The sequence below is a fragment of the Phalacrocorax carbo genome, chromosome 22 (assembly GCF_963921805.1).
Source record: "Phalacrocorax carbo chromosome 22, bPhaCar2.1, whole genome shotgun sequence".
NCBI classification, from domain to species: domain Eukaryota; kingdom Metazoa; phylum Chordata; class Aves; order Suliformes; family Phalacrocoracidae; genus Phalacrocorax; species Phalacrocorax carbo.
Window position 1 is genome coordinate 1648297 of NC_087534.1, and position 25182 is coordinate 1673478.

At 56.8% G+C, this 25182-nt stretch overlaps 1 protein-coding gene across 2 annotated transcripts; it reads right to left on the reverse strand.

Moving 5' to 3' along the window:
- Window positions 1-24537, reverse strand: TFAP2E (transcription factor AP-2 epsilon). Of its 2 annotated transcripts, XM_064471317.1 has the most exons (8): window positions 24419-24537; window positions 23872-24318; window positions 23510-23561; window positions 8382-8600; window positions 5476-5704; window positions 5071-5189; window positions 2236-2377; window positions 1-1820 (listed from the first exon to the last, which is right to left on the reverse strand). In XM_064471317.1, exons 1-8 carry the CDS (start codon window positions 24443-24445, stop codon window positions 1532-1534), a joined length of 1524 nt encoding a protein of 507 aa, XP_064327387.1. In that variant the 5' UTR covers window positions 24446-24537; the 3' UTR covers window positions 1-1531. The 2 variants fall into 2 exon arrangements, with proteins under 2 accessions (XP_064327387.1, XP_064327388.1); XM_064471318.1 differs by lacking the exon at window positions 8382-8600 and having other exon boundaries at window positions 2-1820.
- Window positions 24538-25182: the final 645 nt, after the last annotated feature.

The window sequence follows — 25182 nt, forward strand, 5'->3', positions numbered from 1 at the left end:
AGGTCCTCTGCAGCTCTTCACAGACAGGTTTAGATTTGACTATCCTGAGTAGTTCTGAAACATCTGCAAACACATCATTTCACTATTCATCTCCAGCATCACCGGAGGCGCCGGCCGGCTCGGCTGCGATGGCTTGTGGCATCAGGGCATTAACGCCAGCTCCTGCCGTTCTCTGAACTCTCTCTTTGTGACTGCGCAGATCAGTCAAACGTCAGCCGTGAAACTGGAGGATATTGTTTCTTAAAACTATATAATATCTCAAGATACAACCACGGAGGCGGAAGGATCCGTGTTCACAAAGACGATGGAGGTGCTTTCTTCAAATAAAAAGAGGTTTATTAAGATAATGAGAACGACATTGTGGTGTGGGTGTTGTACATCTATTGCAGCATTAAGAGAAACAACAGCAAGTACAAAATCCTGCAGAACTTCTACAGTCATTATCGTCACAGCCTATCTTGTCCATGCTACAGTTTTGCGTATCCAAAACTTCATTCCCATTTCTAATGGCAGGAAATCCAGAGACTTTGATCTTTCAAAAAAAAAAAAAAAAAAGGCAAAACAAACAAACAAAAAAAACCCCTCAATTTGATATAAATAACTTGCACTGGACATCTTAAAACTTTCAGATTTTAATTACACATAAATAAATATATACAGATTTAGAACAGTTCAGTTTGGCCTGGTTCAAGTTCTGCTCCTTGTGCTTTATTATTATTAATTTTAGAAGCTTGTGTGCTGTTATCTGTAGGTTGTGGAGTTTTAATTAGTCCTGGGTTTAACTTAATCTGCTTTATCCCCAGCTGTGACCAGAGCAGTCGGGAAGGCTCTCCTGGATGGGTTCCTGCGCTGGGAACCATCAGGTGTGCGGTTTGTTCCTCCCCTCGTGGTGGGGCTCAGGGATCCTCCGCCCCAGGGAAAATCCACACTGAGTCTCAGTTTGAAAACTGTAAACGAAGTCTGAAACTGCTTTAAATCCAAAGCAGTTCTGCTGGCAATTTTCTCATGGCCTGGCTTTAGGACTGGGCTGTCGGTGGGGAAATAGGAAGGGTTCGTGTGTGTTTGCCTGTCAAAACCAGCTGATAAATCCAGGTACGGCCAACGATCCAACTGCCTGCCCTCTGCTGCTCGTGCCTCTGGTTCTTGCCTTGAAGAGGCTTTTGCTCTTTCTTCTCAGTTTTTCAGTTGGAACAAAGTCCTGGAGCATGTCAGGATTTCACTATGGGTTTTTAAAAAAAAAACAACAAAACAAAATTGCACATGACTTGGCTTCCTGCATCCACGATTTAAAAAAGAAAGACAAAACCCAAAAGCCATCAACCTGTCTTATTTTCTCAATCTCGCTACGTCCATTAGAGCTGTTTTCTTCTTAAATTCTTTTTTTGCCTTTGCTTTACGAGTTTCATCCCAAGTTCAAATGTAGCAGTTCAGAAAATGGTGCGCTGGGTCATCTTTTCCCCCCCAGTGCTGTCAAGCCTTCCTATGACAACCAGGGAAGGCTCCCACCGGGGCGAGGGAGGGAGGCAGCACGTTATTTCCGATGCTTCACCTCTTTTTCTGACGCTTTGGAGTCTCCGGCCGTGTGCCCGTTCCCTGTGCTGTTCATGAACATTTTATCCAGCCCCTTAAGGGACTCCACCAGGTAGTTCTGGAAGGCCGTGAGCGCCGCGCAGATGGCCGGGCCCCCAAAGCCGTGGGTTATCAAGCTGAAATGAGTCAAACAGCTCTGGACACCGGGCTCTAAGATGAGTGAGGGGCGGCTGTTCCCCAGCGGCGAGCGGTCCTGGGCTATCAAGTCTGCAAACTCTTTACAAATTTGCCTGAAAGAGAGAGGTTTGTGTTACTATAAATGCCGTTGGAAAGCTGCAGGGACGTAGGTGTGTTTGAGGTCTCTTTTTCCTGTTCCCTGCCTGAGCAGCCGCCTCCCCTCCAGGAGTTTTCAGCCCCAGCCTGGGGAAAGCCCCTGCATCCAGAGTTGGAGCTGGGACAGCTGCTGCTTCGAAGGGGCGCGTGTGGCAGAGCCGACACGTTCCCTGGGGTTAGGTTAACCTCTCCGGTGTAGGAGCAAGCCCTTAAATCCATGCAACCTATTCCTCTTGCTGCACATCTTTCAGATCTGTGTGCAGCGTATGAGACCATCCCTTCCCAAGAGAAGAATAAGCTTTCAGGGCCAACGCTGCCTTTGCAGGCTGCGGGTACCTAGCACAGCCGTGGCTCGTAGCCGCCTGTACTCACTTGGTAGCCAGCAGCATGTTTTTCCTGGTGTGGAGCTCCGTGGGGTCGGAGTGCTGTCGGCACAGGTACTCTGCCGCCGCCTTGGCTGGGAACTCTGTTTCGCACACGTACCCAAAATCCCGAGCCAGGTGAACGGCTTCACCTACGAGCAGGACAGATCAACGAGCTGTGTCAACGCCTGTGTGAAAGGGGGGCACTTTCGGTAGCAACCCCAGCCGTCTCACTGATGTGGCTTATTTCTGCTGGGACTGGAGCGCTTTCCTTCCTCAACTGCCACCCAAGAGCTCTCTGGGTGACAGAGGCGCTTCTCACTTGGACGCTTCCCTTGCCACATCTTTCTCTCCCTACTTCTTCCAAAATTCCCTGCTTGGCCTCTCCACATTGAGCAGAGATTTAAACAGGGGCTGGAGGGTGGAAAAGCGAGCTCAGCCCCGTCACTGCTAGACAGAATGGGGATGTGAGAAACGGGCAGAAGGAAAGGGTTTACATCCTCCCGCAGTGAGCAGGGGCCCTCGGGCTGGACGCGCGGGCAGCGTATCCATCACCCCGTGGAAATGCCCACCCATTGATGGAATTGATCTATCTCCAGGCGTCCCCGTGGAAATAATCAGAGCTGATGGCAATTGATCATGCCCAACACCCGAAATCCTGGTCGGGCAGGCAGAGCTAATTTACTCGCCCCCCCCGCTGCTCATACATATTAGGCCATCCGTCCTAATAGCATTAACCTAGATCCCATCACAGCCTCCCCAGCTCCCGGAGCTCAGTCTGTGAAGCCATGTAATGGGGAAAGTGTCTGTGCCTCCTGTATAACGATACTACTTTCCTCTTTATCTCCTCCTCCAAAAGCAAATAAAGTAAACCTAGAGAATTGGAACCGCAGTTGTTTGTATGTTAAAAAATGATCAGAAAAACAGCTGCTGAAAAACAGTTATTATGACAATAAAAAAGGGCTGTGCGACCTCACGGTGAGGCCCAAGGCTGGAGGCAGGATTTATTCCCTCCATGAGTGTGTGCGAGCGGCTACACCGCTGAATGTTTGAAAGGCAATTTGGGTGCTGGCTTAGAGAGGTTTCAGCAGAGGGAACAAAGTGGTCCAGCTTTTTGAAAGTGGTGTTAAAGCCACACCGAGTCAGAGCCCAGGGCAGGAGAGGCTCGTGGGGCAGGAGACCACGGCAGCCTGTCGGAATGCACACCTCTTTCTGAGAGCTTAAGGATGTTTCTGAAGTTGAAATACAGCCCTACTGCTCCCCTGGGTCCCTGCTGGAGCGACTCCCATGGAGCAGGTGCCCAAGAGAGGGCGAGTGCTCGGGGCACATGGCAAGGGCTCCCAAAGGAAGCTGCGTTTCTACCTGCAGCCCTTGTAGTGCTCTCTGGGTTCCCTGGTGCCAATTCTCCCCTCTCTCTACGAATGGCTGTGGGTCAGTGTCAGAAGAAGTACAACATTAGCACTCAAAAAACCACTCAGTGTTTTTTTTTTTTAAATGAACAGACATCGGGAAGGCAGAGAGGAGAAAGCAAATTAAACGAAGACACCAAACGTCCAAGAAAGAGGGTGCCTGGGGCGCAGGGGCACAAGCCAGTTTCTGCGTGCTGAGTAATGACAATGCAATAGCACCTTCCTCTGGGTGAAACGTCTCCCAGTACCATAACACTTACGTGCAGGAGGAAATTATATCCATCAAGCACACATGGCACCACTGTTTTATTTACTATGAGCTGGTAAGCAGTAACCAAAACATCAGCAGCCACCTGAAATCAAAATGTACGTTTCTTCCTTCCTTTCTTTCTCTCATTCTTTCCTTTCTTTTCTTTTAATGGAAATCAGCCTTTCATTCAGCACGAACCAACTGCCCTCAGTAACAACCTCCGCCTAATGAAGCGGGTCATTTAATTTGCTGGCAACAATGGAGATGATTTTCTATTCAGAAACTGCAGGCAGCTGCCTCCAACACGCTGGGCACAAACACAATGGATTCCAAAGCTCGAAGGGAGTCGGAGCTGTCACTGCATTTGTTTGCATCCCGTGTCCTTTTCTCCAAAGATGTGAAGGCGACATCATCATTTCCATAGTGCAAAAAGTAGGAGGGGAGCAAATAAACAAGCGGCTTTAGGCAGGGGCACCTCACACGTCAGGGCAGGTCGCACGCTGCCTGCCAAGGCTGTGCTGCCCGCAGCACATTTTCCATAGCTCAGCCCTTAATGCCACGCTCCGAGGGCTGCTGCTACGAACTCTGCCTCCACCTGCAAGGCCTCAGAGCTGCGCGGCACCTCCTCGAGTTCCCGCTTGTCCCCTGCTTCCCGGGGCGGGAGGGCAGGACTCGGATACGGGGCATCTCCTTCTTACGGGAGACAAGACACGGACCCGAGTGCGGTGACGGAGCCTCGACAGAACGGGCCGATGCTGTGCGAGGGCGGCAGCACCTGAGTTGTGCCCTAAGTGGGCGCCCAGTGCTACCAGACAGCTGCTAAATTCTTGGCAGCTTTATTCAAGCTTTTTTTGTATTTGGTTTCTGTGGACCTGACCGAGCACTATTAGAACTAGTTCACAGAAGTGAGCGGTAGACTTGGATATTGCCAAAAGGAAGCCCGCAGCCCCGTTCAGGCTGTGGATGCCTTTTCCCCATGGGCTATGACTGGTCCAACAGAAATGTCTGAGCTTCGGAAGGCAGACATGCTTGAATCAGCACGGGGCCTTACACGGGGATATTTCCAGTCTCGGTGGTGACTGCTGCATACTTTGTTTTAAATGTTCTCGTTTGTGGAAAGCTGCAAATGAAAGGTATTGAAGTTTCGGCACTCCCATCCTCCGCGGGAGTGGGGAGCAACTCTTACCTTCCACGAGGGACGTCAGCAGGGTGACGTTGGCAGCTTTGCGCCTTCCTGCAGGTAGATTTAGTCCAATTTTCTCTAACCTTTCCCTTAAACACCGACCCCCGTTTTTTGATTTTGCTCTGAAAAGAGAAAAAAAGGAGGGGAAAAAATTATAATGTAGTTATAATGTTAAAATAACTATAACTAATTCTAACTTAAGAGGTTAGGTTAGAAGGGAAAGAAGAAAAAGACACAGAAATGCTGTCCCCCAATATATCACACCCCAGTAATTTCTCGTCTCTGTTAATCTGAGAGGTAAGAGCTGGTGCTGGACGCAAAGCTTGCTTCGGCATCACCCCCTGCATTTCAGCGCGCGGCGCAGCCCTGCGTCCTTGGGCTGTCCCAGGGCTCTCAGGAGCAGCTTACCTGCGGAGGACTCCGCCGAGGAGAGAGGCGTTGAGACACTCGGGGGGTGAGAGCCTTCTCTGCACCTCCCCAACGGTCACCTTGTACTTGGAGGTGGAGCTGAGAAGAGAGAGGCGGCCAGGCACGGAGCAGAAGACCTCGTTGGGATTCGTCACCCCTCCGATCAGGCCATCTTTGTTCATTGACAGGGTGGAAATGGTGGTGCCATTGGCCTTCGAGGGGATGGGCACTGGGAGACAAGAAAGGGAGAGAGGAGACCGTGGCTGAGAGACTCCAGAGCCAGGGAAGCCGCTCGGTGACTCTCCTGGCAGCTCTCTAGCCCCCAGCACCCGTGCACTGCCATCAGCAGATGTCAGCGTGGCTGGCTGGGATATCACAGGGCCCTATTTTCCTCAATAAATAAGAGAGGTGGGGTGATGAAACTAAAGTAAATAAAGAAAAAAAAAATGGAAGAAGCCTGGACTCTGCTCTCGCCTGCTTTCCCACGCCTCCCAGCTCTACTGTAATTAAACCCAAGGTTTTGGGCTGGTCTCCTGGAAGGCTGAGGACTGTCCGCAGCATCGCTGTCTGGACCTGTGACCAGCTTCCCCTCCCTGTCTCCTCTGGGCACTCCGGGGAGGTGGGGTGGCGGGGCGAAGCGCTGGCTCATCGCGCTGGCCTGGGCGCCGCTCCTCTCCCGGCGCTGGGACGGGATCGCGGCTGCAGCCTGGCTCTGCGCAGGCACACAGGGCTGCGTCCCACCCGGCGGGGTCAGCAGGGCTGAGCCACGACCTTCACACCCGGCGTGAAACCCGGGAGGTGCTGAGATGGCCAAGAGCCGCCTCTGCCAGTATGCGCCAACAGGAACCAGTGGAAAGGGTTTCTTTGACTTCAGCTTTGGGATTGGCCCCACAACACGCCACAGCCCTAAACTTTCATCATCCCTGGCTTAAAGGAAGCTTGAGAAGATCCAACCCAGTTAATCCAGCACAGATTTCTTTTTACTTAATGGGCAAAAGTCAGTTAACCCAGGTTAGGCAGGCAGTGGTGACTGCAGCGCCACATCGGGCCCGTGGCATCACACCGGGGTGAAATGGGCACGGTTTTCCCATACGCCATTCCAGTAAGAAACGTTCTTAGACGCAATAAAATTTTATAGGTTAAAACTGTGGCTGAAACTTGTGCCAAATCTCTTCGGCTTTAATGTTCTGAAATTAATAACCAATTTAACTCTGGAAAAAAAGCAGGTTTTGAAAGAATCCAAAGAGGACTGCAAGCGCCACCGCTCCAGATCATTTCAGCCCTGGCATTCTTTGCGGTTCCTCGGTAAAGGCTGTTCCACAATGCACATTCAGATGGTTCCTGCAGGTAACGCAGCAGCAAATACCAGGGCGAGATGCAGGTTTTATAAAGGAAATACACATGCCCAAAATGAAACAGAAAACCCGAAAATTAATTGGGGAGGGTACGTAGACTGGACCTATTAGGGGGCGCTTACAATCAGCATATTGTAAATACGGCTCGACAACTTGTTAGCGTGGCAATAAAAGAGTAGCACATGTTACATAAAAATGGCTAATGTTTTAAGGCTAAAAGGTGAATGGAAAGGAGCTAAGGTACATTAAGTTTCCTCTCAGCATGAAACTTGGGCAAAGTCGGGACTGAAGGGCAAGATGCGCTGGTGCCCTGCTGGAGCCCGCCACTGCGGCGCTGGCGTTTGCCACGACTGTGGCTGGGTGAGGGATGTTCCGGGAAGAACAAATACGGGAACATCACCGTGCGACGTAGGAAACCTATTTCCAGGAAGCAGCAACTTCAAAGCTTTCTTCCACAGTCCCAGAACAGGTTATATTTGTCTCTAGGGGACACCCTTAAAATAAAAAGAGCATGTTCTGTAAATATCCACTGCCAAGGCATGTGTCACTTCAGGTCCAGGTACCCAGCGGACGTGGGTTCTGCTGCAGCAAGGCCACCCCCAACCCAGACAGCCCTGGAGAGCTGGTGTTGCTTGTAGTGTCAAACACTTTGTCTGTCCATGAAGACGTCTGCATAATTTATATACTTGCGTATCTGTGCATGCCTGAAATCATGCGGTGGGGTGCATGCAAGCCGCATGCGTGGCCGGGGACCTGCATACGCACAAGGGACTGAACGGCCATGCAGCAGAGAGGGGAATCATGCCTCACCACACATGTCCGTGAAATGTGGCACCTGGGGAGGAGGCAAACCCAGCTGGCGCCAGTGTGAGTTAACACTGGAGCCCATGGAAAACCGGGCTGGAGGTTGGTCCGATGCAGCTCTGGCGTGCTTGGGAGTCACTCCCCGTGCACCGGCAGCGTGTGGGGATGGGCAGGGCAGGGCGGTGGGAAGGCACGGATGGATGCCGATGCACAGTAGGGTGACAACATGGAGACACCACGACACTTTTGGAACACGTACTGGCATTTTTAGGAATGATGTTACTGTCAGAAACAAATCCCCTGGAGAGCCGTAACCCAGAGCCTACCGCTGCAAAGGTTAATGCCCAGAGCGGGCAGGTGAGCCCTGCTCCGTGCCACAGGCAAACCGTGCAGGCCCCGGCACCGGGCACCCATCACACAACATGAATATTGGCATTGCTCTTCTGCCTCGAGGCTTCGGCCAAGGCCAGAGCCCCGCCACATTCGGCACGTGCATGCGTGGGGCAGGGCCGCCCGTGTCGCAGGGGGCTTGCACCCTCAGCAGCGGGGCACACAGGGTGCGAGGGGAGGAACAGAAAGGGTGGCTGGCCCAGCATCACGCAGAGGTTAGCAGCAGCGCTGGAAACTGAGCCGGTCTCTTGAGTCCTGTAACAGTGCTTCATCCATTAGACAACGTTGCCTCAATACAACAAGAATAAACATAGCCACATTCGCCATTAATTATTAATTATTGTTATTTGGCCTCACCTGCTGCTGTTTGCCTGGTCTGATCTGCAGCTTGTTTGCCCATAAACATGCTGCAGGAGGGAGACAAGCTACCATTAAAGCCTGACAGCTTTGTTTCCTTGGCTTTTGGGGAACCAAAATTGTCTCTTGTCATCTGAGTAAACCAAAAGTCCCCCTCGATCTTCAGTTGCTGCTTTCCTGTTCCCGCAAGCAGCAGGTGATCGGAGCACCTGAGCCAGCCTGCAGACAAGAAGGAAGCATGAGACCGTTGCGGGCCGGCACGGCGCACAGCCGCCAGCCCAACGCCCCGGCGCGCGAGCACGCCGACCCCCTGCGTCCGCTGCCGCCACGGGCAGGAGCCGCCGGACCCTTCCAAACCAAGGCGGGTGCATGCAGGCGCCTGGCCCCGCTGGGAAGCGCTACATGCTGCTTCGCACAGCCTTGTGTCGAGGGCTCCTCCGAGCTACGGGGCAGAGAAATAAACCACTGGAGCAGAGACGGGGTTTTCACGACAAGGTTTCTGGGCGCCAGGTGCTGAATAGCCACGACACAAGCGGGAGGCGCTCGGTGCCATCGTGCCCACGCGGAGGAGCAGCTGGGCAAGGCACAGACCTGAGCCCCACGCAGAGCTTTGCAGCTGGGAACCGAAATGTCACGGCAGGTCACTGCACCGGTTGCCCCTTCTGGGGTTTCCTGGGTTGGGCCATGGGACGTACCATGGCACAGGGGCAGGACATCACCTTTCCCTCAGTGAGCGGCTCTAGCCCTGCCCGTCCCCATGGCAGGGACATGGGCAGGCTCAGCTCCCACTCGCAGCCGTGGAGGACAGGGTTTGCACCAGAAACACGCCCCAGGGATGCTCGGTCATACAGTGATGGGCCGACGCGTTACACAGGCTGACAAGGAAAGGGTTAGACGCTGGTGCCCAAACGGCCGGTGGCCAGGTGCTTGGCCCCCTCCCTCCGGGTCCTGCCGGATGAGTGGGGCAGGGCTCCGCTGGGGTCACCCCACCCCAGGGGTCTATAAAGGGCAGGACAGAAGCTGTATTCCCCTCTGCAGGGCTGTGTTTGGATTGATTCAGTCAAGGGAAGGGGACATCAGCCTTCTAGTGACTGCTCAGAATCCTTTTGGTGAGCATGAGGTCTTTTTCTCCTCTTGTGTCAGTCTTTGCTATCTGTTCTTCTTATTATTATTTCCTAATTATTTCTTAATTAGGCCCATGTGAGCTCTGCAAGCTGTGTGATAGATGGGTGAGTGGAGGGGGAGCTGGGAGCCTGCAGCAGCGCTGGGGAAAGGCTGCTCCCAAAAGCCGGGAGCTGCAGCCAGACCCACGAGGGCTGGTGCCTCTGATCAGGAGCCTCGTAGCAAAGACACAGCTGAATCCAGGGGAGCAAGAGGGTGAACGTCCTTGCTGTGCTACTGGCAGGCTTGTTCTCAAGCATGAAACGCTGTAAGTTCCAGGGGGCTCTTGAGAAAAGGAGCTGCCAAGTGGGTTAGTGTCACCCGGAGGGCTGGGGGTGGTGGGGGAGAGACCAAAGCCCTGGGCACGGTCCTGGCAGGGTGAGCTACTGGGGAGAATGTAGATGTGTCTACATGGAGGAAAGGGGAAACCAAAAAATCTTAGTCTGCCCCCTGAAACCCCTTGCTTATTGAGGCTTGGTTGCTACGCTCTGTCCCCTTGAAATTTGTTTGCTCTTCCCTTTAGCTGCCAGGCTCCCCTGGGAGCTTTTTAACACCCTGTGGAAGAGCTGCTTAGTTCAGATTCATCCTGCTACTTCTAATTCAGCAAATCCAAAAGGCCCTGGCTGGTGTTGCTGATACTCAGCTCCACGCACAGGGGTGAGCTCGGCTGCGGGTTTCACAAACTAAAGCCCCGGTGAAGCGTTTTGACCTGGTGAGCCCCCAGTCCTGGGGATGCCGCGGCGGGGCTGGGGGGCGGCGGGGCTGCGCAGCGCATGGGCCACAGTGATCTGATTTGAAAGGGAAAACTGATTTTGAAATAAGATTATGCCGACAGACCTCAAAGAGCTTCACACTTTGCTAATCCCCAGCCCAGTGCTGGTACAGGACCAGCCACTTAAGTCATAAACTCACCCCCAGTGCCTGTGTGAGCTGGCTCATTATTGGTGCTGGGGAAAATTGAGGCACAGAACAGGTTAAATGATTTACAAAAGATCAGGTATATGAGCACGATCTGAACGCATGCGCTTCTGGTCTGTGGGAATGCTTTTCGAAGCAATCCGTGCTTATTGCCCAAGTGTTAGGAAGTGCTGTATAGAAAACTGATTAAGTACAGCCTCTGATTTAATAACTCCAGACTTTCCAGACCTGCACTGTCTTTTCTGTGATGCCCTTCTATTTTGAAGTTGGCTGCTGAGAATGGTAGCGTGGCAGTAACAGTTGTATCACATCTTGCTGAACGTGGGAAGGGAAACGATCCTCGTTTCTTCTGTATCCCATCACAGGAAGCGTTTCCATGAGGCTCAGCATCTCCCCGCTGCCTTTAACCTTGCAAGGCAGGTGCCACCTCGCGTGTGCATCGAGCGGCAGCGCAGGGTGACGCAAACTCCCACGCGAGTTGCCTGCCCCGGTGCTGCGCAGCAGGTACGCACGGCTTCGTCTTCCCTTGTGCTCTCCCAGCAGAGACGCCGTTTTTGTGCTGAGCAGGATCCAGTTTGTCTTTTAAACATACCTTGGGTGTAACTATCAGATGATGAAACTCGTGCAACTCCATTTGCTGTGGCATGAAAACCCCTGATTCAGAGCGAGCCGTTTCAGAACAGTTCCTGGTTTCCAAGAAGACCAAGGGCTTCACCCCTTGACTTTCCTGAGCTGGAGAGCACCCTGCCTGCGTGCGGTTGTCTCCCCATGTCCTGCACAGCCTGGAGGGAGCGGTGAACTCGCAGGCTGGGACGGCTGCAGCCAGCTCCCTGCTCTGCCAGGGAATTGTTTTGTGACACTGGGCAGGTCCCCTTCCCAGTTTGGGCTTGACTGTCTCCAGCAACGAAATGGAGGTAGTAATATCTGCCTGGGAGGGATGCCGTGATACCCAATTAGAACTCGCCAAGTGATCCCTGGATGAAAGATTTCTCCAGGTGAGGAGTCCCTGGGTGGTAAGTGTATCCAGAAGGATTTGGTCCAGTGCCTAAGCACGGGACGTGATGATGCTCCTTGGAGAGGCCATCCCCGTGAACGTGAGGTCCTGACACCTCCAGCGATGCTGCAGGTGTGATGGGTGCCACAGCCTCATTTCTGTGAGGGCTTTTCAGGAGATACCGGGCAGCAGGGTGAAAGAGAAGAAACGCCACCCAACTCAGTTGTGAATCTAGTGGATGGAGTAAGGAGCCTCGTGCCTTTGAGGTGTCCCAAGATAAAGCATAGTTTCCAACACTTTTGTTCTGGTTTGCAGAGGTGGATCCCTTGGCTTTTAAGTTCCAGGTACAAAGAAGGAGCAAAAGAAACCCATTCTTCAAAGGCTTTTACCCAGGGAGCTAGAGAGCCTTGGAGAATTTCCTCCTTTTCCCCGATGAGTTCCAGCACGGACCGATCCCGAGCCTCTGCTGCCTCATCATCCCTCTCCCGTGTGGTCTGGGGTGTCGATGCTCCGTCCCCGAGCTCCTGCGCTCCCTCTCCTTCCTCATCTGTGTTCACAAACATTTGCGTCTGAAATTACCACTATGATTCCTGGAAGCAGCCGCTTTTCCATGTAAATATTCAGCGCAGAAGGTGCATCTGCAGCCCGGGCTCAGGCTGCCTGTGGGCGCTGCCGGGAGCTGCGGGGTCGTAGTGCCCATGCCCGGGGGCTGACTGCGCACCCTCAGCTTTGGGGGTTTTTTAAGGGAAAAGAGAGTTTACCTACAAAAAGAAAAAGATTAAGTACTGATTCATTTCCATACGAGAATAGGAATGAGAATTTTGCAAGCTACCTGCTTGCAAAATGATTTGTAAGCAGGAAAGTTTGTGGTACTTGGAAACTGAATTGTTTATCATGGTGTTGCTTGTTCAGTTCCATTTCCAGCTGGAGCTGGGGGTGCTGCGAGGGGAAAAACAAGTCCAGAGGGAACATGCAAATCACTGCTCGTCTTACAAGTCTGTTTTCTACTCTCCTTAGATACATTACAGGTAAATCCTCCTCCTCAAGCAGTGCCGAATCCCTGGATATTGGAGCTTTTGTTGCAACATCTCTTTCAAAAGTGGGAGTGTGCTACAGCTTAGATGGCATTTTAAAGAGGTATTGGTTAATCCTGTTAGGAGGCTACCTGGGACAAAGCAATCTCTCGTCTCCAGGCACAGTGCTGTCTCCAGACACCCCAAAAGCATCTCAGCCCCCGGGGCCGTGCTCAGCCACCTCGGGCATCGCTGCAGTTCGAGGACAGCCCAAGAAAAGGCTGCGGGAGGCCGACGTGCTGCTGCCCTGCAAGGGGGACGCCTGCGCCGCGCAGAGCTATTTTGGCCACTCTTCGCCGCAGCTGCCGAGGTTCGCTCCCGTGATACTGCAGGTGCAGTGACGACAGCCCCGAGCCCCCCCGGGCTTTGCTCCCCGCGGCGGATCGGGCGTTCCTGCGGCTCTGCCCCGCTCTGGGCAGGCAGCGGTGGGAAGCTTCGGCTGAGGGATGTTTGTGCGTAGCCCCTGATGAAAGGTGCTCCAGAGAGGTGAGGGATTACTGCTGTCTTTCAGGAAGAGCTTTCGGTGAACTAATCTAACCTTCGTTTGAATGTCTCTGATGTAAATTATAAGACGGAGATACATATATAAAGAAGTATCTGCATGTGGGTGTGAGCCAGAGGCAACTGCTCCTACCATCACTTTAAAAGCCCTTTTTCACTGAGGAGGTGCTGCAGAGTTCAGCTGCTTCAATTTCCTGGTGTTTCAGCAGAGAGGTATTTATTGATGGTCCAGGGAAGGAGGTCAGTGCCATCAGCTATATTTCAAACCCGCAGTCTGTAATTATCCTTTCTTCCCAGAGGGGATTATACAGGTATTTTCTTTATCTTGAATGCACAACCTGAACCGAGTCCCCATGTCAAAGAGCCTCTCTAGGAAACTCCGTAATCGGCTCGAAGGCCTTTTCAAATGGAAGGATGGAAAGAATCTTGTTTTTATCTCTGGGCTTTCCAGATTGCTGAGTCCCGATAGGGAAATGGATCTCAGACCCTCGGAAGAGGAGAGGGAGCAGGGATACAACTCGTCGGCCTCAAACTATTCCCATGAGAAAGCTGATCAGGAGAGGTCCCATGCCTATGCAAAGCTCCCATACTTAACATTTTGTTTCCAATGCAAATCAATACATTAGGTTACCGACTAAATTTTAAGGTGCCGTGTGATATTAACTGCTTTTTTCTTTCTGTGCCTCTGTTTTACCCCACGAAGGACCCACCATGTGTCACTGCAGGTCGCTGCTCCTGGGCAGCCTCGGGCAGGAAGGCTCAGCCTCCCCGAGACCGGCAGACGCGAGGTCTCAGTGACGGGCGGTAACTTCTTAGTACGTTGTGTCTTGACAGGAATGGCCAGTCGATATTATAACAAAATTTACTCAGACCTTTGCAAAAGCACCCTGTGCTCCTTCAGGACTGGGAAGGGGATTAGTCAGCAGTTTGCAATTAATAATTTCTGCTAATGCATTTCCCTGCTTTACCATTTAGGAATGACTCGGCCTCAAATGCGCCGCTTGCTCAGAACATTTTGTGAATTTTTTGGAAATTGCTCACAAGCCATTTGCTGTGAGTTCCCACCTGTTTCCCTGCTGTACTTCATTTTATGGATAGGGCCGTGCTGCCTGGGCAGCCTCTGACGTAGCAGCCTGAGCAGTAACCTCAGGAATACCCCGCTGGAAAGCAGCAGATATCAATGATTAAAATGTCCTCCTAACGAGTGAAACCCGAGAGCTCGAACCTTCATGGAAATGAATAAAAAAGGGTTTGGATTCTGCTTTTGAATGTCAAAGTGTGTTTGCAGCTATTTACTGCACGTGGGGTTTGGGGTTTGCTGGTTGTTGAAAGAGCTGCTCTGATACAGCAGTGCCCCGTCCCCTCCCCTAACGCCGCGCTCTCGCTCGTACCTTTGCGACTTCATTTGAAAAGTCAGTTTAGTGCAGTAGTTCAGATTATTTCATTCCCCCCGAATCAAAATTATTTTTTTCTGAATCTGCAACCAATCCCTTTCATATCTACGTTAGAAAAATAACTATTTTAAATTCCATTCGGTTACAAACCGCTCGGGCTGTAGCTCTGCCTCTGCTTGCGTAGAATTTGTGCGTTTCATAGATGCAGACGTTGGGAGGGCAAGAAACCAAAACAGGAGGCTGGAGAGCCCCGGGATCGAAGCCAGAGGAACTGGAAACCTGCGCCGCTCCACGCTGACGCCAAGGAAAGTTCCTCACCCAGTGTCGCCCCCAGCCCGGCGGGGCTGTGCCGCACGGCAGCGAGCGCTCCCGGCTCGCGCAGCCTCCCCGGCTCTGCCCGGCAGCACTCACCGCCACAGGTTTATTCATTTAGCAGCACAAACTCCCATTACATCCTGGCAACCGGTCTACGGGATCTTTATGTGTTTAAACAGTATAATCCATTTTACAGTAACGCGCTTGAGAGGTTTTCCCTGTATTCCCTACAGAAGCGCCTGAATTTGTGTGGCTTGGATCTACATAATCTAAAAAGGGAGAACAAAGATGTGGTGTCTTTTGCGAATGGCGGCAGATCCTATGTAAGCCTCGGTAACGTTGCTATCAATTTGTTAAAATGTATTTAGATTATTGAAGGGCAAAAGACCCTTCAGCAAAGATTAGACATGAATAATAATAGAAAAATACTTCTCTTCATATAGAACTTGCTGCCAATCCGCAGAGCACGCGGGAGGATTTTGATCTGAACCTCAGACCGCGGCGATGTAAATCATCTGTCGGTTCACCTGCCGTTCCAGAGTCGCCGGCTCGCCCCGGGATCGCTCTGGGGAGAGGCACCGCTCGCCCACTACCACGGCGAAAATGGTTTTACTTTGCCTTGCTCAGAAGATGCCCTGGTTCTCTCATGCCTGTGCACTGGCGGGGACGTTGGGCAAACCAGACGTGTTGCAGCCCGGTCAGCACCGGGTCCTGGCCAGGACGTGTGTCCCAGACCCAGCTGCCAGGGTGCACACCAGGAACCCCGACTCTGCAGTGGCCGGGACCCGCCACGGTGCCAGGGAGGAGCCCGGGGAAAGGAGCAACAACCACATCTGTCTATGGGGAAAACAACTGACCAGCCACAGAAACAGCATGGGGAGAATCCAGCCAGCTGCGTGGGAGGGGGCCCATCTGCAGGTGGGTGACCGCGGCGCAGCTCTTGCCGTGTCTACAGACCCTCTGATGATGTTTCTTCAATGACTGCCCCTGTCTCTTGCTAACTTGAAGCTTGTGCTTGAAGCAACCCTGAGGACCCTTGGTCAGAGCCTCTGCTCGCACCTCGCCAGCCCCAGGACTGCAGCCCTGCTTTGCCCAGCACGTGGGGCCACCTCGGGGCTCCCAGGGAGCCCTGGGGCCACGCCGTCCCCACGCAGCCACCTCCTTGCTGGGGACACTGCTCCCCGGGACCTGCCCAACCAGTCCGGAGGGAATAGGGCCTGACCCAATCCCTCGTTCCCTGGCGCCTCGGCACTGGGGTGACTGATGCCAGATAAATGCCTGAGATAGAGGGTGGGGAGTCTCGGCCCGGCTGGAATCCCAAGCACGCACCACAGATGCTGCGACGGTGTTTTTAGGCTGCAAAGGTGAACCTGCTCACAGCTCCCCTCGCCCTGCGCCAGAGCTCCTAGCTCCTGAGCTGTGGGCATGCCTTATTCTGGGATGTTGAATTGCAATGGGTAGTTTGGGCTCATTTCTAGCAATACTTTCTCGCTTCCTTGTGCTTCTCTGCTCTCCTCCACCGAGCCACAACACTTAACCTCTCTCCGAACCAAAGGCGATACCCAGGCACAGCAGAGCTGGGTGTGGGGTAGGGCGAGAGCTGAGCATGCAGCAGCTCCAAGCATTATATCCACATTTGCTAATTAGTTCCTCCATTAAGAATTAAAATAAACAAACAAATGGAAGGACAGCAAGAATGAGTAATTCCCTAGGATCACACAGGAAAGGGTGGGATGGTTTAGTGGTTAGGGTGCTAGTCTAGGACTTCAGAGAACCTCGTTTAGGCTCTTCAAATAATTAAGTCAGATTGTAAACATTTTTTTTCCTGAGATCATGTATCTTGGAATATTACTAAACAGGGAGGAATGGTCTACATTTGCCTCTGCTCTGCTGCAGATTTGGTGTGACACTGGGCTGGAGGCACATGAATGGGTCCCCGTGGGTCTGCCCGTGTCCACGCTGCTGTGGGCTGGTGCCCTGCCAGGCATGTGCCTGCTGTGTGGCACCATCTGCAAAATTAAGATCTCTGTGCCACCTCCTTCATGGGGCTGACGTGGGGATGAGCACCACGGGGTGTATGTCACCCAGCTGAGGCCGCTCCTGCTGGCCCCGCTGCCAGCCCACCACTGGACAAAGCAGTCCCCATGGGATCTGGGGCTACGGGGAGGTAACAACCTGCTGCCCAGGAGGGTGGGAGCGTGTGCTGTGCTCTTCCCCAAAAGCTTTCGTGCCTTTACACAGTTCTTCAAATTACAGAGGGAGTACCTGGGGTGATGGGCGGCCAGGGACAGCCGGCCCCTGGTGCCCCCTTCGCCCACAAGCATACAAGGCTGCAGCCCTGCCTGCCCCAACAAGCAGGGTCTGCAGCGGCCAAACACCGGCCAAAACACAGTGCTGAGAAAAACAGAAATCAAGGAAGAGCCGCTCCGGAGTCAGCCCAGCGTGCCTGTGGTGCTCGCTCTGTGCTGTCCCGTGGAGAAGCCTCACCCGGGGTCCAGCTCCTGGAGGTTTGACTCACAAGCCACATGCCAAAAAGCAACCCAAGCTGGCTTTTCTGAACCTAGCCTTTAAGAAGTGCTCTTTACTTCTAACAAAGAAAAAAATTCATTTAAAAACATCTAATTAAACAGTAAGTCATGACAAGGTACATGAAACTTGGAGATAACACATGCCTGGGAGGCACCGGGGAGGTTGAGACAAAGCCCAGCGCCTTCACCGGTACCCGTGTGTGTTATCTCACATGAACACACACCTGGTTTTATCCTGGTGCAATTATAGGACATTAAAAATATAATTTTAATGGAGGAATGGTGATCTGGATGCAGTTCAGAGTAAAAACTTTCTTTTAAGTTTCTCTGTTTGATTAGTAGGTGTTCCTGCCGCGCACGCATGTGTGCGCGAGGGAGAAGCGCCCGGATCGGGAGGTGTGACTGTGTTTTGATGAACGCTGTATCTTGTGGTGTGTGCGAGGGCTTGCCTAAACTTTAAAGCCTTTGTGAGCAGCGCTAAGGCAGCAAAGCCTCCAGTCAAGACCTGGCTTGTCCCAGGTGAGCCCCTTTTCCCACTCAGGCAAACTACCGCAGCAGATAAAGCGGCAGAAAGCCGGGAGGGCTCTGCCAGCAGAGCTCAGCACCCTGCAGCTGACTGGAGTCCAAGCACCTCCGCCCACAGCCGAGGACAGTCTTATAAAAAGACATGTCTTATAAAAGACGTGTCTTCACAGCCCTGGGTGTTTTACAGGATGACCTCATTTATTACCTTGCTCGTCACAGGAAATGATGTTTATCTAATCTACCATTCTTTCAGGATTTTTTTTTCTCCTGCCACATCTGGCTTCACACGGCATTTCTTACAGCTCAATCCCTCCCCGTGCTGAAGTGAAGGAGAAATGGCACCGCTGCTGCCACGCCGGCACCCTGGTCCCACCGGCAGCCCTGCACACGAAGCCCACAGGGAGACTTTGCATCAAAACCTAGACCTCACATGCAGGGACGAGTGGATCTAAGGATCTCGGTTTTAATCTCCCTCCTCTGCTGCATTCTTTAGTAGTGACAGCTACTTCTTGCAGTATTTCTAAATGTGGGCTCAGAGCACTCTGAGGCACAGCTTTCCATCTGTCTATCCAGCATCCAGCCAAACAGGTCCACATTCCTGAGCAGAAACGCTAGCGATGCTGCTCCAGAGCAGCTGAAAAGCCTTGGATGGAAATTCAAACAAGTCACAAGCACAAAGGAGCGTGCAGCGGCCGAGCCTCGCTGTCCCAGCGCGAAGCCAGGGGAGCTCAGTCCCCACCGGCCACCTGTGCACCGTGCGTGCCTGGGTGCCAGCACGAGCCCACGCTGGCTGCACCCTGCGCCGTCTGTACCCCAGGTTGTAAAATGCCGCAGCCAAACCGCTTGCCCGCGAGTGGGGTGCGTGGGGCCCTGCGGCTCCCTCCGCTCCCGCTGCTCGCAGGGCCCTGTCTCACCCCAGCCCAACTCCAGCAGGACCCCGGGGCTGCTCCTGCACCCCAGGGTGCCTCCAGGTGCCAGGGAAAGAAGTTTGTATTTTCCTCCATAATAAAAAGGCTCTATCAGAAGGTTTCCACTGATCCTGAAAGGCCGTCAAAGCAATAAAACCCCTCCTTACTTCACGACCAAGCTGCAGGATTTTTTTGCAACCGAGTGCAATGTCATAACGCCCGATTTCATAACCAGAAAAGGGCCCTCTCCTTGCTCAGCCGAGGGAAGGGCCCACACCACGAGCAGTGCCTGAGCGGGGCTTGCTGGCTCTCCAGCCATTTGTCTGGGGGGTTTCATGTCCAGACGCAAGTAGCTGTTCTGGGCATCTAAATGCCAGGGCAGCAGGTGAACGGGGCAGAAAATGCCTGTAGCTGCCATAGCCTAAAGCAGCCAGAGCCCTGGACTAAACTTTTTCAGAGTTAATTTTACTGGTTTCAAGTCAAAGGTCTTCTTGGACTTATATAAATGCTTGGAAGGAAAAAAAAAGAAAAAAGGAAAAAAGAAAAGGAAAAAAAGAAAAAGAAAAAGAAAAAGGAAAAAAAACCAAACCAAAATTTAAAAATCAACAACAAACAACAACAAAAAAAAGACACAGAAAACCATTTCTGAAATATTTTTGGAAAAGAGGGAGAGCGGCCAAACGTGTACACAAAAGATATTCATAAAAGCTCTGCTGCCCTATCCAAGATTTTATCCATTTAATTCCCAAACTAAACGTATCCCCCTTTGTCACGCCAGCACGGGGGGGCTCGGCCTCCGCTCCCAGCGCGGTTCGCAGCTCCCCGCGCTCCCCGCGAAATCCCCGCTCTCCCCCGTCCCACACAGCAGCCCCGCAGCCGCCCCGGCCCCCCCGCGGCCGGTGTCCCCCGGGACCCCCGCACCACCGGCGGCTGCGCCCGGCACCGGGGGCTGCTCACGGCAATAACGGCCCGGAGCCGGTGCCGGGAGCGACGGTGAAAATTTGACTTTTGAACGGGTGTTTTGCGCCGGGATCTGCCTCCGGCCGCCCCCCACCCCCGCCCCTGCCCCCGCCCGGCGATGCGGGAGCCGCCACGGCCGGGGCTGCGGGACGGGGACCCCGGCGCCGCCCCCCGAGCCCTTGCTGGGGCGATCCCCACCCCCCCTTCCCCTCTCCCCCGGCCTCTTGCTAAATCCGAGGCCACCTGCAGCAAACGGGGCCGGGGCGCTGCGGGCCCGGGAAAACACAGCCGGGGGCTCCCGGGGCGCTGCATCCCTCGGATCGCAGCCCCGCACCTCCCCCCGTAACTATATTAATTGCTAAAACCGTTGAAGTTTGTTTAAGAAGGAAAGCGGGGGGGAGCCAAACCGCACCAGCGACGCTGCGGCAGCGCGCTCCGGGCGGTGCCTCCCCCCGCGCCCGCTGCTGGGGAACACACGGGGACCCCTGCAGTGAGAGCCCCCCACGGGGACGGGTCTCGGAGCCCCCCCGGCGCCGCACAGGCGGCGGGGGCACCCCCGGGGGCTGCGGGGGCTCCCCGCCCCGCTCCTCCTACTCCTGCCGGGGTCCCCGCGCCCGGCTGGGAGGAAAAATCGCCTCCAAGGACTTGGGTTAAAAAGTCGGTTTTTGGGGTTTGGGGGCAGGGGATTAATATTTTGTTGAACTGGGACAACAGTATCTCGGCAACTAATTAAGGACAGATTTATCTGTTTTCACCCGCGCAGATTTCTATCGGGTTTTTGTCCGAGGGCCATCCCGTCAGGGATTCAAGGATTCATCATCCCCGCTGCGGTATTGGAGATCTCGGCGCGATTTAGGACAAAACCCGTGCTATTTTTTACCGTTTACATTCGCTCCCCACGCAGAGAGGCGCCCCGACACCCCGCTGTCCCCCCGCACCCCACTCGCCCTCACCGCCTGCCTCGGAACCGCTCGGGATTTCTCTCCAATATTTTAATTCCGATTATTTTTCCTCCCCCCGGGCTCCGGGGCTTCGCCTCGGCCTCCCCGCTCGCCCCCGTTGTGGCTCTGGGATCAGCTCAAAGCGGGCAGAGCCGGCGAAGTAGAAACGATCCCCTATTATATATTTTTTAAAAAATTAAATAAATCAGGCTGCAAAGTCATTAATTGCCCCGGTTCGGGCGGAGGGAGCTTTGCCTCTCCTGCGTCCAGGCGGGGTGAACGGCCCAGTCCTGCGGGGAACCGCACGGCATCCCCCGCCGCTCCTGGGGCTGACAGACAGACAGACCGACCGACCGACCGGGGCCTGTCCCGGTCCCCGGGGGTGACTGACCGCCCGGGCTGCGGAGGGATCGGGGACACCCCTCGCCCCGGCTACAGCTTCCATAATTCCCCGGCTTGCTTTTGACCTCAAATCGCTAGATTTTGGGGCATCGCTTCCAGGGCCCCGCAGAGACGGGGGAGCGCGGACACCGAAGTCAGGGCGAACGGGGACCAGGGCGCCGCCGGCGCCTGGCCCGAGCCCGGGGCAGGATGCGGCCCCCGGTGCTGCCGCCGCCCGAACGGGGCCGGGGGTCCCCGCGCCCCGGCTCCGCTGCAACACCCCCCCCACCCCGGCGCCTCCATCCCGGCCGTGCCGCGGCTCGCGGGGTCGGTGCTGGCCGCTCTGGGGGGGGCTGCGCACCGCGCGTACATGTCCCCCACACAAAAAAATACCCCACACACTTTGCTTTGGCTTTATCGATTTCTCCGGCTGCTCCAGCGAACTCGGGGCTTTGAGCTCCCGAGCAGAGGCGGGCCCCCCCCCCCCGGCAGCGCATCGCCCGCGAGGCTGAGAGCTGAACCCCGTTATTCCCCCAAAATATAATTTGCATCTTTATTTCAAGGCAGGGAAAAACCAAGAGAACCAGAGCGGGAAGGGCAGGTGTCCGCAGGCACGGGGGCTGCAGCCGCCCTGCACCCCTGGACCCCGCTCTGCAGCCACGGTTATTTGGTTATTTTCCTTTCTTTTTTGTTATTTCGAAAGAGCGATTAGAGGATCTGCACAAATCTGGCACTAAACAACAACGAATCCTCCCGACGAGAGATGAAAATTTCCAAGTAATGGCGTGGTTTTAAACAAACAAACAAAAAAAAAAAAATAAGAGGAGGAGAAGGGGGAAAACCGTTGCAACTTCACCCGAACTTCCCGACAAATATTCCCGGTGCGGAGGGTTTTCCGGAGGTTCCCCGAGCGCTGCCGGCACCCGCCGACCGCCGGCTCCCCGCACACCCTCCCGCAGCTCTCCGCAACCGTTTCTCCTGCAGGGATATTTAATGAAATGCCTCTCATGGGTTCTAATTAAAGCTAAAATAATTACGGTCATTAATGCTCCGCAGAAATGCCGCGTGGAATGGAGCTGCGTTCTTACGGTAACCCCTCTCGTGGAAAAGGGGGCTGTCACGCACCGTGACCGCCGCTCCCCCCGCGTAACGACCGCCACCGCCGGTGCCGGCGGGGAAGAACCGCACGATCGAGGTGTTTTTCCCGGGTTGCCGGGGTTGGGCAGCTCCCGGGGGCTCGGCTGCGGCCGGGCCGGTGCGGGACCGGGGCCGGCACCGGCACCGGAGCGGCTGCAGCCCCGCACGTTGCAAACGAACGGAACCTTCCCGGTTTCAGCGGCGCTTTACCCGGGCCTGGCCCGGCCGGAGCCAGCACCCCCCCCTTCCCTGGGGCTCTCGGCATTACACCCAGCACCCCCGCACCCCGCCGGGCTGCGAGCACCGGGCCTGCCCCCGTTAACCCTCCGCCGAGCCCGCACCGGCGGCTGCCGTTTCCCTTGCCCGCCTGTGTAGGAGACCGTACCACGGAGCAGCGGTTAAACGCGTCCTTTCCATTTCCATCCGTATATTTTTTTTTTTTTAAGTGTCGCGGGGGATCGCCCACGAGCAGCCCCCAAAATCCCCGCGTCCCCGCGCTCCTGGCGAAGTTTTTATTAGAAAAAGATTTTACGGAGCTGAGCTGTTTCTAACGACGGGGCTGTGTTTGGAAGCTGAGGGGCTGCGTGGCAGGTCGGGGAGAAACGGTGGGAAATTAGGAAAAGCGGCGGGAGACACCGGGGGCCGTGCGGGGCAGCCCCGCATCCCTGCGCCAGCCCCGGGAGGCAGCGGCCGGCCTCCCCGCCGGCCACCGGGGCAAAGCCTCCCTTTCTGGGGCAGCACACGGGGTTGTACCGGTTGAGGCGGGGGGAGCGGCGGCGGCCCGGGGCTCTGCCGGATGCTCCCGGAACGGCGGGACGAGCAGCGCCGGTTCCCGCGGCCGCGCCACCTCCTCGGCCCCGTTGAAGGCCTCCTTTTCCCCCGGTACGAGCCCCGCCGAACCGACCGGCTCCGCCCGTGGCGATGCGGAGCGGTCCCCGGCCCGGGCTGCATCCCCCGCCGCCGGCCGCGGGGCTCCGGCCCGGGGCGGCGGCGGCATCGGGAGCGCCGGGAGCTGCCGCCGAGCCCCGCCGCGGCACCCCCGGGGCGTCCCACACAAACCGCCCGCCGGCGGGGCGAGCCCCCGGGGCTCCCCGATCGCCCGGTCCGCCCGCCCGGGCCCCTCGGTCCCCGGTACCGGGAAGGTGCGGCGGCCCCGGTACCGCCCGAGGGAGCCCGGTGGGCCGGGGGCGGGAGGCCGCGCTGGCCCGCCGGGACCGGCCGCTTTCGTTTCGGCCCCGCCGGGGACAGCCGCGGGCCCTTCCCGACGGGAGGGGAGCGGCCCCGCGGGGCGGCTGTCGCAGGGGGGGACCCGACGCGGGGGAGCCCCGAGGCAGGGAGCGGGGTGCGAAGCCCGGCCCGGTGCCGCGTCCCGCGCTGCCGCCGCGTTCTTACCTTTCTTGATCACGGACTGATCGAGCAGGTTCATCCCGCCGTCGTCCACGGCCTGAAAGCATCGAAGCGAGAGCCGTGAGCCGGCGGCTCCCCGGTACCGACGGGCACCGGCCGCCCGCGGGTGGGGACAGCGCGGCCGGGGCCCGATCCACCCGCTGCCCGCGGCCACGGGGAATCGTTCGGGCACCGACGAGCCCCCGTAACGGGGCTCCCGCCCCGGTGGCCCGCCTTGCCCGGGGGTACGGACGCCGCGGAGCCCGACCCGGCCCGCCGGGGACCCCCCACCCCCGGGCCCACAGGCGGCGCGGCACCGGGCCCACCGTGCCCCCCACCCCTCCGGGCCTCCCTCCGTCCCCCGGTACCTGGATGTCCTCGAGGCCGTGGTGGCCGAGGCCGTGGAGGCCCAGCGGGCCGTCGGCGAGGCCGTGGCCGCCGTCGGGCAGCCCGTGGAGCAGGCGGGGCACGGCGGGGTACTCGCGGCGGGGGTCGAGCCCCAGGGCTCGGTGGGTCTGGGAGAGCAGCCCCGCGTCGTCCTGCCGGCCGCGCTGCGGGGGCCAGGCGGGCTGCTGGTGCTGGTGCAGCGGGCTGAGCGCCGCGTACGGGTCCCCCAGGTGCGGGTAACCGGGCTCCTGGCCCTGCGGGTAGGGCAGCGGCGGCTGCGGGTACGGCGGGGGGAAGTAGGGCGGCTGGAAGTCGGCGGCGGGCGTGTGGCAGAGCGGCGGCGCCGAGCCGTACGGAGCCTGGTTGAGCGCGGGCAGCTGCGGCAGGCGGGCCCCGGCCGGCGCCCCGGGCAGCCCCTCGGCGCGGTCCTGCGGCGGCGGAGACAGCCCCGGTGAGGCGGGCGCGGACCCCCGACCCCCCACCCACCCCCCCCCCGCCCGCCCCGGCGCGGCCCCGGCCCGCACTCACCATGCCCGGGTAGCTGTGCACTAGCATCTGTGCGGGCCCGCGGCGAGCCCCGGGCGGGCCGGGCCCCGGGGGTGCCCCCGTCTCCGCCCCTCTATCCCGCCGGAGCGGCGTCTCCCATCGCCCGCCCGCTCCTCTGCGCCGGCCCCGACTCCATGCACGCCAGTTATAGCGGCGGGGGCGCGCCCGCCGCGCCGGGAGCGCGCGTCAGAAGCGCGGGGACGGGGACGCGCCGCACGCTCCCGCGGGGCCCCGACGGCTCCCGACGGCGGGGGACGGCCGGGGCCGGGGGGGGCGAGGGGTTCCCGCCCGCCGCCCCCGGGAGCGCGGCCGGTGCCGTTTCCCGCGCCGTCGGGCGGCCCCGCTCCCGCCGCTCCCGCGTCGCACGGTGCCGCCTCCCCCCCGCCACCCCTCCCCGGTGCCACCCCCGGCTCCCCTCGCCCCGGGCCGCGCCGCCTGAGAGCCCCGCCGGGGAGCCCCGGGGGCCGGGAGAGCCCGGGGGTGCGGGCGGGCCGCGGGGCGGCGGCGATGCGGTACGGTTTGACTTTATTAGCCCGAGCGGGGAGCGGGTCTCCCGGCCGTGAACACGGCGAGGGTGCCGGCGGCGGCTGCAACCTCCGCCCGACGGCGGCCGCAGCGGGACCCGGAGCCGGTGCGGCCGGGACAGCCCGGGGGCCCTTCCGGGGCCCTTCCCCCTCCTCCCCGACGGGGAGCGGGGAGGCCCAGCCGGGGTCTGGGGAGAGAGAGAAGTGTCTGGGGGGGCACCG

What these genes read in the sequence shown, in the direction of transcription:
- TFAP2E (XM_064471317.1), bottom strand. Translation starts at nt 24,445, where the DNA reads ATGCTAGTGCACAGCTACCCGGGCATG. An exon ending in TCAGTCCGTGATCAAGAAAG is followed by an intron (nt 8,601 to 23,509) that starts GTAAGAACGCGG and finishes TCTTGTCTGCAG; the next exon opens with GCTGGCTCAGGTGCTCCGAT. An exon ending in GACCAGGCAAACAGCAGCAG is followed by an intron (nt 5,705 to 8,381) that starts GTGAGGCCAAAT and finishes CTTGTCTCCCAG; the next exon opens with TGCCCATCCCCTCGAAGGCC.